Source organism: Solanum tuberosum, unplaced genomic scaffold, assembly GCF_000226075.1.
Source record: "Solanum tuberosum cultivar DM 1-3 516 R44 unplaced genomic scaffold, SolTub_3.0 scf00129, whole genome shotgun sequence".
Lineage (NCBI taxonomy): Eukaryota > Viridiplantae > Streptophyta > Magnoliopsida > Solanales > Solanaceae > Solanum > Solanum tuberosum.
In genome coordinates, this window is record NW_006239057.1 from 723,192 (window position 1) to 734,984 (window position 11,793).

At 36.7% G+C, this 11,793-nt stretch overlaps 3 protein-coding genes across 3 annotated transcripts; 1 reads left to right on the forward strand and 2 right to left on the reverse strand.

Annotated features, from left to right (window-relative positions):
- Window positions 1–1,243: 1,243 nt before the first annotated feature.
- LOC102606439 (probable calcium-binding protein CML49) lies at window positions 1,244–4,250 on the reverse strand. The gene is made up of 5 exons (XM_006351230.2): window positions 3,504–4,250; window positions 2,138–2,184; window positions 1,849–2,024; window positions 1,708–1,726; window positions 1,244–1,610 (listed from the first exon to the last, which is right to left on the reverse strand). The coding sequence occupies exons 1-5, from the start codon at window positions 4,189–4,191 to the stop codon at window positions 1,506–1,508; spliced, it is 1,035 nt and encodes a 344-aa protein (XP_006351292.1). The 5' UTR covers window positions 4,192–4,250; the 3' UTR covers window positions 1,244–1,505.
- A 1,682-nt stretch (window positions 4,251–5,932) lies between these two features.
- Window positions 5,933–9,140, forward strand: LOC102586502 (indole-3-acetic acid-amido synthetase GH3.6-like). Its single transcript, XM_015310393.1, has 6 exons — window positions 5,933–5,937; window positions 6,087–6,207; window positions 6,859–7,013; window positions 7,477–8,269; window positions 8,321–8,399; window positions 8,499–9,140. The coding sequence occupies exons 1-6, from the start codon at window positions 5,933–5,935 to the stop codon at window positions 9,077–9,079; spliced, it is 1,734 nt and encodes a 577-aa protein (XP_015165879.1). The 3' UTR covers window positions 9,080–9,140.
- Window positions 9,133–11,131, reverse strand: LOC102586833 (uncharacterized). Its single transcript, XM_006351338.2, has 4 exons — window positions 11,064–11,131; window positions 10,921–10,983; window positions 10,627–10,832; window positions 9,133–10,020 (listed from the first exon to the last, which is right to left on the reverse strand). Exons 1-4 carry the CDS (start codon window positions 11,116–11,118, stop codon window positions 9,370–9,372), a joined length of 975 nt encoding a protein of 324 aa, XP_006351400.2. The 5' UTR covers window positions 11,119–11,131; the 3' UTR covers window positions 9,133–9,369.
- Window positions 11,132–11,793: the final 662 nt, after the last annotated feature.

An 11,793-nucleotide genomic window follows, 5' to 3' on the forward strand; every position in this document is an offset into this window, starting at 1 on the left:
GAATTATACAAATTATTGTCCTCTCTCGCTCGCCTCTCTCCTCCCTCTCCCAATCTCGCTCGCCTCTCTGCTCCCTCTCTCAATCTCGCTTGCCATATATACAAATACATATGTATAATATAGAATTATCTAACATATATATATATACATATACAATTCACCTCTCTCACACTCTCTGCCCTCTCTCGCTCGCCTCTCTCCTCCCTCTCCCAATCTCGCTTGCCATATATACCAAATGCATATGTATAATATACAATTATCTAAACCTATATACATATACAATTCACCTCTCTCACACTATCCTGCCCTCTCTCTCGCTCGCCTCTCTCCCCCCTCTCCCAATCTCGCTTGCCATATATACAAATGCATATGTAATAATATACAATTATCTAACCTATATACATATACAATTCACCTTTCTCCAACTCTTTTCCCCCTCTCTCCCTCCTCTCTCCTCCCTATAACATGTAGGTACGAATTGTAATTATCAAACTATAGCTATGGAGAGTAATTGGGCTATTTTTGAAAGTTTCCCTATATAAAAGGCTTGTTAGGTAGGATGATAAAAGTAAAGACATGAGATTTAACGGTCAAAGGGCAAATATGTGCCTAAAGTTGGATGACAGGGGTAAATATATCAAAAAAGTATGACGAAGGGCAAATATAACCCTTTTCTAAAAGTACAAGGGCAAATATGACCCTTTTTCGTTTTTATAATATTCAATTATCATTTTTTTAACTCTATATACTACTCCTAGGCGTAGTTTTAAAATAAAGATAAGTTCCATACATTCATATGCTAAAATAAAAAGAATAAACAACTTATATTAATTAATTTTTTTGGTAACTAAATACATTTTATTACCAAAGTGGCAAAGTACAGCTCAAAAAAGAAAAATAACACCAGACCTTACTCCAACTCCGCGGACAGGCCTAGTAAATCACTATGCATAATCAAATTGGAAGACAATATCTTAACAATTGAATGAATATGCATTCAAATCTATCTTCATAAGAATATAAGAGGTCTAATAGTGTTATCATTCTTGTCGTTCTTCCAGCTTTATGTTGTTTTTAATTCATAGGGCTACCTTATTCTGAAAAGTCTTATATTGTAATTCAATACCAAATAAACTCCACATAAATAAAGCACAACCCTTTAACCTTAAAATAAAGATAAATTAGCCTTTTTGGGTTCCTTAAAATAGATTTGTTTTTTTAAAAAAATAAATAAAATAAGTCTATCCAAATAGACTCTTTTAAGTCGTCAACATTATGATTGAATAGTAAACACATCAAAAGAAACACAAAGGATTTAGTTTTGATAATATCCCATTAACTGATGTAAAACACACTAGACTTCTACAAGTAAGTCATTCAACTTCACCCTGAAAACTGTTTACAAAAACTAACAGAAGCAAACATCTCTCCTGAAAACAAACGAAAACGAAGCTGGTAAGTCATAGTAAGACCACCCGTAATTGTGAAATTCATATGCCTCGTCTCTAAGCGATCAGGAAAGGCAATACTGTTAGCATGAAGGACTCATAAGTGAACGTAGCAGAGCCGGAATATGAAGTATCCTTCTCCTTGAATTTCTCAGTTAGCCCCTGCAAAAGAAATGAAAGTGTATGTGAGAAAAGCACCTATCTGAACAAATAGAATGGTATATGAATGCCAGAATAGACGAAGATACTGTAAGCTTACTTTAACAGTGAGGCAGCACCTGCATCAAGCAAAGAAAACGAAAGCACAAAAGGAACAAATTAGCAAAGCATAGAACAAAAGAGAAGATATAAAGATATGAGAACAATACGAAGAAAGATTTGCATTGATGCACAAACATACTCGATGAAGTTATCATATTCAATGGCTCTATTCTTTCCACCAGTTTTGTCAAACTTGGAGACCAGCAAATCCAGGATAGAAGGTGATACAGCATATCCCAGGCTAAGTAATGCATCCCTCAATTCAGATGAATCAATTTTTCCACTCCTATCCCTGTCAAATCTCTCGAAAATTCCCTGCATTACACAGGAAGTTCCAATCAACTGCCATAGAAAGAAAAAAAAAATTCCAAGCAAAATGGAGAACACAAAGAAGTGCAAAGGTGACCGTAAAAGATTCTTTAACTTACCCTCCATTCTTGAAGACTGTAAAACACTGAAGTGAATTCTTTGGGACCTGCTTACAGGGCAGAAAATAGGTCAACAGGTAGAAAAAAGAAAAAGGGAAAGATCTATATGCTCAACAAAGAAAAAAGCTTCATAAAGGTATATCTCCAACTCAAATTCGATCAACATTATTAAATGATGCTCTTGATTAACTTCAAAAACCAATAACATCTGGAATAAAAAATATAGAATAAAAGGGAATAGTTCTGCATTCATCTTTCCTCTTGAAAAAACGTAGAGGAAAAAGGAAGTCTAGACTCTAGAGCACATGTTAGCACACAATCATTTACTATCAGATGCTGAAACTAAAATTTCTAAGTAGTACAATCAATGTACGAAGTTGCATTTTATGTAGGCAGTCATGTTTTGCCACCCTAATGGCTAAACGTGTGTTCTAATGAGAGAAAAATTCAAAAAGGAAAGGAGAAAGGAAGAGAGGGGAAATAAGAGAGAAGTATAAATGGAAGTTCGGCCACTATCACCATATTGTCACAGACTTGCTTCTGTTCCTTTCAAAGAGAACTAATAGTACAAGACAGTGTTAAATTAAGCAAGATAATGCTCAATTGAGAACACCACTTCCATAAGTAATAGGAACGTCCAATCTGCTTTGTGTAAGATCTCCATGCTGAAAAAATGTTATTTCTTTCTTTATATGGAAACCCCATCCTGCATTCCCCCATCAATGGACCAAGAGGGTCTTTTCACACTTCTCCCTCTTGATGACACTGGTTCATTACATGGCCAATTCAGAATACGTAAAATGGCCAGGTAGTCATCAACTCAAGGAACATCAAACTCAATAGATTCCACGTAATCCTGGACAAGGACATAAAAAGCAATTCATACAGGAATTTCAATGGCCATACCAAAGCCTTATAGGCCTGTTCTAGGTCATATCATCCTGGCCAACATACACTTAAGGATGACCCACCAATACAACTATAAGGGGTTGTTTGGTATAACGTATGGGATACACAAAATTATCCGCCATATATTTATCCGTGGAACTAACTAATACTCCTAAGCAAATGCAGGATAAAATAATCACAGAACTGTTATCCCTCATCCGTCATACCAGCAACCCCTTAAGTCTTAATCAAAATTACTTCTTTATTACAAATAATTACTCCAAATGACCTTTTTCAACCACCCTCAGTCACAAATCAACTGTATACTGCATATAGTTATTAATAATTGTACACAACCTAACATTTTCAGCACGAAATTCATCATCAATTCAATCCTTTTCTACTACTATAGATGGCAAAAATTGAAACATTTCATAAGTGAATTTTGAGCTCAATTATTTGGAATTAAGATTATTACCGATTTTTCTAGTGTTGGTATTGGTAAAGAGATACATAAGCAAATGAACAGTCCTCAAGCTGAAGCTCTGATTATACGAAGAAAGCGCCTTCTGCAGCTCCTTATCATCAATTAACCCACTCCCATCCTGATCCGCGAGCTGGAAACATGCTATAACATTCGGATCGGTTCCCGGTGGAAAAGCAGAGGGCACGAGAGATGCAAAAGGGCTACTAGCTCCATAAGGCCCAGCAGGAGGTGGCGCGTGGTATCCACCATAAGGAGCAGAAGGTTGTGAGTGGCTATCCTTCGGTGGTTTGTTCGGATCACCGTAAGGAGCCGAAGGAGGTGGGGCAGGGTACCCTGCTCCTGCCCCACCGTAAGGCGATGAAGACTGTGGTTTATTCTCTTTTGGGGGTTTATGCGGATCACCGTAAGGCGGTGCTCCGGCGCCGTAGGTAGACGGAACGGGAGCGTAAGGGGAGTGAGATTGAGGAGGTGGAGCACCGTAGGGTGATGATGAATGCGGTGGTGGAGCACCGTAAGGTGATGGTGAAGCACCGTAGGGTGATGATGAAGACGGAGGTGGAGCACCGTATGGTGAGGCTGAAGACGGTGGTGGGGCGCCGTATGGGGTGGAGGAATACGGCTGAGATGACGGTGGCTGGCCGTAACCGTAGCCGGGAACATTGTGCGGGTAACCGGACATTTTTGGAAAGGTAGAGAGAGAAAATGAAAAAGATAATTTTTTGTAAATTAGAAAAAAAAATAAAAAAATCTGTGGTTTTATAAATAGACAAATCATATAAATTTGTACTAGTAGAAAGGTCCTGGAATTGGGTATTATTTACGCGGTTGCCACTTCTCTTCTTCGTTAAGTTACCGCGGATTTTGCAAATCCAAAGACTGCACAAAACAATACTATTCTTCCCTTTTATATACCATGATTTTTTCGCGAGTTTGATATCTCAGCTATTAAATAAAAATACTTTAATATAAATAGTTGAGATATGAAATTCGTATCGTAAAAGATATTGTCGTAATTGCATGCATGTAGAGGGGTAGAGAAGTAAATAGATATTTCTAATTGATAGACGTAGCTATAAATTCGACTACGACAGAAGCGCACCTAAGTGGACACGCGGTGGATATTTGTATTTTGACTTTAGCTCCAAGGCCAAAAAGATTAGGTGAGTAAGAGAGGAAATAAATAATATAATTAAGAAATAATAAACAAAAACATACTTGATTTTTTATTTTATTTTTAGTTTCATGTATGAATTATTATATGTTTGTATGTGTTTTAATTGAATTATCACTTGTAATTAGTTATTAAAATATCTTTCAAACTTGACTAAATCAAGTATTTGAATATAACTACTTAAAGGTGCATAATAACTTAGTTTGTTCATAAAAAATTGTTTACATGTTAGCTGACTCATTAATTAATTTCGAGACGTGTTCTAATAAATAATTGGTGATAATCTAAATAGCAACACGCAGACACATGATAATTCATACTAAAAACTCAGAAAAATTGATATTTCATGTGTGTATTTTTAACTATTATCTCTTCAAAACTCTTTTCTTATTAAAAAAAATGAAATCCAGATAATCCCTTTAACTAATTGCATGGAGCGTCATTTTAGATCATTTTAAACAAAAAAGAAGAGATTGTATATCATGCATCATGAAATACTAGTCAAGATATATTTTGATAAATAATTGATGATAATTTTTTTAAAAATACGTCAGATATATTTTTGACAGTTATATCAATATAACAAACTAATAAAAAAGGAATTCCAATGGATTGTAATTCAAGATTTAGTCTAGTGGAGTAGACGAGAATTGATCAAGTCCGATTTGTTTGGTTTTTAATTTTTCTAAATTGAATTAAATAATTTAATCATGCATATTGGTAGAGTACTCTTATTATCGAGGAGGGGAAAAAATGGATAAGTTAATGAAAATATTTAGTCAAATTATCCTTTTATAGTAATGATGTGTTTAATATTGTTTTACACCTAACTACTTTTTAAAAGTTTTAATCATATGCTACTCTAAACTTAAGCATATGATCGAATTTCATATCATTCCTAAAATCAAGTGATTTGATATATAAGAATTAGTTACTATTATTAATTTGATTTTTTTAATGATCGTCCCACCAGCAATATTATCAAATTATTTTGTCGATCTAGGCAAGGACAGATAGGAAGAATCACATAGTACTTTTTTGTCCTCATAACTCTAAACCACTTCATCGACTATTATAATGCCTAACTTGACTTGATTGCTATTTTTATGGAATTTTTTGATTGAGTGCAAATTTGTTGCTTGATTTGTTTTGATCTTGTGAATATTCAGTATCATTAATAACTTGATATGAACATGCATCTAACTTGATATAAAAGGTAAGTACGAATAATTTTTTACAATATACAACCATGTTGTAGGTTGGGCAAGATACGTTATATTATTTTATCTATTTAGTAGTAAAGTAATAAAAAACCAAATACTTCATCTATATAAAGCTCCACTTGACACATGTCTACAACCAAATTCTCAAATAATTCATCTTTAGTATTATGGAAAAAAAAGCATAAGTGACTACAAAAAGGACCTTGAGTTCATTGAAGAGGTGACGAGCAATGTTGATGAGGTCCAAAAAAATGTTCTTGCTGAAATCCTCTCACAAAATGCTCATGTTGAGTACTTGCAGGTAGATTGGGTGTTAAATGGGCGGGTTGAATTGAATTTGAGCATATTAAAATAGGTTAAGTTAATAATAGATTAATAGACAGGTGAATAATCAGGCTAACTCCTTTCATACTAGTAGTCATAGTATTGTTCATGTCATTTCTTGTTATTCACAGATTGAGTTGAATTTGAACAGATTAAAATAAGTTAAGTTAATAAATGAGCAGCGTCAGTAATCAGGCTAAATACTTTCACACTAGTAGTCGTAGTGTTACTCATGTCTTTTCTTGTTATTCCATTTTTGTTACTAGTTAATGTTTCTTGTGGTTCGACTATCGTATTATTTTGTTGTAGTTATGTTCATTTTTTGTTCTTTTTTATGCTTTGTCATGTTTTCTTTAGTATTTCGTCTCGGCATCTTTGTTCCTATTGTTGTCTTTTTTCTATTCGCTTGGTAATGCTTTTACTTGAACTGAAAATCTATTGCAAACAACATCTCTATTTTTCAAGGTAGGGATAAAGTTAGTAGGTTGATGTTAATAAACCGCCCAAAAGTTACTTGAGTTGAAATAAGTTAGGCTCAAATGAGCTTTGAAGAGAGTAATTAACCCAATCCGTTCAATTCTTAACGAATCATATTTTCATAGACTAATTTTGTCGCCTCTGCTTGTAGGGTCATGGTCTCAATGGTCACACTGATAGAGACACATTCAAGAAACTCATACCTGTCATCACTTACCAAGATATTCAGCCCCATATCAATCGTATTGTCAATGGTGATAAATCTCCAATCCTCTGCTCCCAACCCATCTCTGAATTACTTGCAAGGTTCGTTTTTTGGCGTTCGAGTCAGTTTACATAGTCATTATCGTACATGGTAAAGTGTAAACTCTTCAATTGTATTACTACCTGTTATTTCCTTTGCTTCGGTTGTTTTATTATTTGTTGTTGCTTCTTTTTCTTTTTTTACACAATTGACTTTTACTGTGTTATTTAAGTCGGGGGTTTATCAGAAATAGTCTCCCTACCTTCACAAGGTAGGAATAAGGTTGCATACACATTATCCTCTCGACTCCCTACTTTTGGGATTACCCTGGGTATGTTATTGTTGTAGTAGTAATGAATGCAACGATACGTCAACTTTATATCCTTAATCCACCTCTTTGTAACAGTGCACTCATTTTTTTGAAAATTCTAAAACTTTCGTCCACTTAGCTTGTGTTTTTTTTCCCCTCTATGAAAATTGAACCTGAGACCTCATGGTGCGACAAATATTTGGATGTGCATGCAGTACTGGAACATCTGGAGGGGAGAGCAAATTGATACCAACCACAGAGGGAGAGCTTGGGAGGAGATTTCAGCTTGTGAAGCTTCAGATGTCTGTGATGAGACAAGCAGTTCCAAATTATGGAAATGGCATAGCAATGTATCTCATGTTCATAAAGTCTGAAGAGAAGACTCCGGGAGGATTAACAGCTCGCGCTCTTTCAACGAGTATGATCAAGAGTCCTTATTTCGACTACAACCATCATCAAAATGACCGCACTAGTCCAACTGCAACAATTCTCTGCCCAGACTCTTACCAAAGCATGTACTCCCAAATGCTCTGTGGCCTCTGCCAAAACCAGCAAGTTCTCCATGTTGGCTCCTTTTTCGTGATTACCTTCATCCGTGCCATCAGGTTCTTGGAGAAGCACTGGTCTCTGCTTTGTAAAGATATCCGGACAGGAAGTGTTGATGCCTCTATAACTGATCCTTCAGTGAGAGATGCAGTGATGGAAATCCTCAAACCTGATCCAAAGTTAGCTGATTTTATCGAGGCTGAATGCAGCAGAGATTCATGGAAAGGGATCATTACCAGACTGTGGCCCAACGCCACGTATGTGAATGCTACTGTGACTGGAACCATGGCACAATATATACCCACCCTTGATTATTACAGCAATAGCCTCCCTCTTGTCAATACCATGTATATTGCCTCAGAATGCTCCTTCGGAATCAACTTGAACCCTTTTTGTAAGCCTAGTGAAGTCGCTTACACCCTTATTCGCACCATGGCCTATTTTGAGTTCTTACCAAATCAGGTAAGCGATGGAGTCATCAATTCTATCTCCATGCCCAAGTCACTTACCAAGAAAGAGCAACAACAATTGGTCGATTTGGCTGATGTCAAGATTGGCCAGGAGTACGAGCTTGTCGTTACCACATATTCTGGTAATATTCAAATGCCAAATAGATATCCCTATATATTGACATACTTTCTTTTGCTTTTTCCATTTACTGGAGCTTAGCTTGAACTTGTGCCCATTTCAGGACTCTATAGATATAGAGTCAGTGATGTGCTTCGGGTTGCTGGATACAAGAACAATGCGCCTCAATTCAACTTCCTATGCCGGGAAAATGTAGTTTTGAGCATTGATGATGACAAGACTAATGAAGTTGAGCTACAAAATGCAGCAGGCAATCTGTTTCCTTTTGATGCACATGTAACCGAGTACACCAGCTATGTCGATATTGCCACCATTCCAAGCCACTATGTCCTGTTCTGGGAGCTGAGAGTGAATGGATCTAACCCAATTCCTCCTTCAGTCTTTGAAGATTGTTGCCTCACAATTGAAGAATCTCTAAACTCCTTCTATCGCAAGGGTCGTGCGTCTGATAAATCCATCGGGCCTCTGGAAATCAGGGTGGTGGAAATCGGAACTTTTGACAATCTCATGGACTACTGCATTAGCTTAGGTGCTTCCATGAACCAATACAAGACACCCCTGTGTGTGAAGTTTGCACCCCTTGTTGACCTGCTGAATTCCAGGGTCGTGTCCAGCTACTTCAGTCCCATGTGTCCAAAATGGGTTCCTCGCTACAAAAATGGAACAACACGAACTGAAATCTAGCTTGCACGAGCTCTGACTTTGTTCTCCTGTACTAAAAAAACTGGTAAACAATCCTCTGCATATTTCATATAATAAATTGCAATAAAAAGAATAGACAATTGCTATCATGACCAATCTTTTAGCCTGCAGCTATATAGAGAAGAAGTTATTGCAGCTCATTTGATAGTTTACGTTTTATCTTTAGCATATAGTGCTCTATTGATTCTTGTTCTCCTTCACAAAAGAATTCGGAAACCATCCTATGTTTACTTCATATAAGACTGAAAATTAAAAGAATAGAGAGATTGTTGTCATGACCAATCTTGAGCTTGCAGCTTAGAGCGAAGCAGTTGTTGCAGGTCAGCCTTCCGAGTTTTGGACACCCCAACTATATTGAGTTGATTAGCCAAGGCCTTGAGTTGAACCAGTGACATATTATCGATACATGCCATACAAGATGCTGGGGTAATCCGCATGGGAAAAACAACTTCAACATTATGAACATTCCGAGGCGCTTGACTTGTTCTGTCATGTGATCTTACCAACATATTTTGAGCATTCCTCTGATTGTTATTCTCTTGGACGACTGGTACACAAAAACTTGTTTCGCTCCTCCTTCTAAAGTGGAACTGAGAAGTTGCACTAATGCCTGCAAAACCACCAGCTCTTTTGGCTCCAGCCAGATGTTGTTGCGTTCCCCTGATAGTGTTGTCACCGTAGTATTCACCTCCACCCATTAACTTTCTCTGTGGATTGCTTCTGTCACCTCTTATAGAATTCAATAGACGCAGTCGTGTGCCTTCTATAGTACGAACAGTTCCAGCATGCACCACTTCTTGTCCCTTCATTCCAGATGGATCATTAATCTGAACAGCCTTCACTCCATTCACTGTTGATTTGCTGCTATATTCTTTGGTTGCTTGTTGTGCAGCATGTCTCTCCGCTAGAGTTGTTCCTGCAAGCTATCAAAGAACATTTTAGTTGTTTTTCATTCAAATATCGCAAAAAAACAACGAAAGACATCATCTTTAAGTAGTTTGTGCTTGAACTTTAATTGAGAACTTCTAAACAATGCAAGTATTTTAGGTTCTGCAAGCTGTTGTTTTTAAAATAAAAGTTGACAAAATAGTATATCAGGAGGTTCTGGCAGTGGCAGAGCCAGAATTTTCACTAAAAAGATTTAAATATACAAAAGTGAACACACAAAGAAGGCAGGCGGATTCAATATCTACTATACATCACAACAAATGTTGTCGCACCTATGACAAATCCTTCCAAAAGTGCACTACTTTTGGAGAATTTGACACTCACCCTGTGACATTTTTAAAGAGTCTGAGAAACATAGGTGTTACCTAAAGAACATGTATCGACTAAAGTGAACAAATAAAAACATGAGAGTATTGCCGCACACGTGTTGGATCCTCTAAAAATACACTACTTTTGGAGGATCTGTCACACACTCAACGACAGTTTTGAAGAGTCCTAGCTAGCAACATAGGTATTACCTAAAGAGCATGTAGCGACTAAAGTCGACAAATAAGAACATGTGACAGTTTCAAAAAGCAAACCTGCTGATTCTCATTCTTTAAAGGCTTTAGCATGCTCTCCAGGTTATTCAATGCAGCAAAACCCATATTATCTTCACAGGCAAGTTGTCTCTGGATCATAAGTTTATCATCTTCAAGTTCTCCAATTTCTGAATCAGCTTTGTTTGCCTGTATCTCCAACACTTGCAGACATGATTTCTTGTTTAAAGCATCTGCCTCGATCACGTCTATGACATAGAATCAATTCAAACAGATGAGGTATGTCGATCAAAATTGACACTAAAAGATCTATATATGTGAATATTATGAACTTACCAAGCCTCGGATCGAAATACAAGTTATACTCCCAACTTGGATAACTGCTTTCATCTGTGTAGACTAAAGAAATCATCTACTTCAACACTTTCACTACCAAAAGATATTGAAAATCCAATTAAGGTAACAACAGAATATCAAACCTTGATTTTCAGGTGGATCCCAAAGAGATAAATCCATCTTCTCAAGAAAGTTCATTCTGACTAGTAGAAAAAAAAGAGAGATTACATCTCTGGTTTAAGAGATAAAAAGAAAAACAGTATACAACAACGACATACCCAGTGTAGTCCCACAAAGTGGAGTCTATGGAGGGTAGAGTGACGCGGACCTTACCTCTACCTCAGAGATAGAGAAGATGTTTCCAATAGACCCCTGGCTCAAGGAAAAACAGTCTAAAACTTCGAAAGTAAAATTTTTAACATCTCCTAGGCTGATGATTGTAACACTATCAAGCTTCAAAAGGTCCTAATGAAAAATCAATGCTCCTATTTACTAGTAAAACAAAAATAAGAACCTCTAGGTGTCTTTTTTAAATAAACATGGTGTTCGAGTCAGCTTGCACATACTTCGATTATTTTCACGAGTTCCTACTACCTCTCACCAGCACAAGTACCATGTAACTTTGTGGTAATCTGCATTTTTTAATTTATTTTTTGATAACTATAGTATCCAGGCCAGCTTGCGCACACCTCAACTAATTTCACACGATATGTATCACCTCCCACCAGCAACAAATACTGGGTAATAGATGATTTAATTTTAGGAATATTGGTTTTTGAAGATGCCTGAGCCCATTATTAACATTTGCTTTGATACCAATAGAGTACCCCTACCCCTACCCCTACCCCCACCCCCACTCTCACCACCACAAGT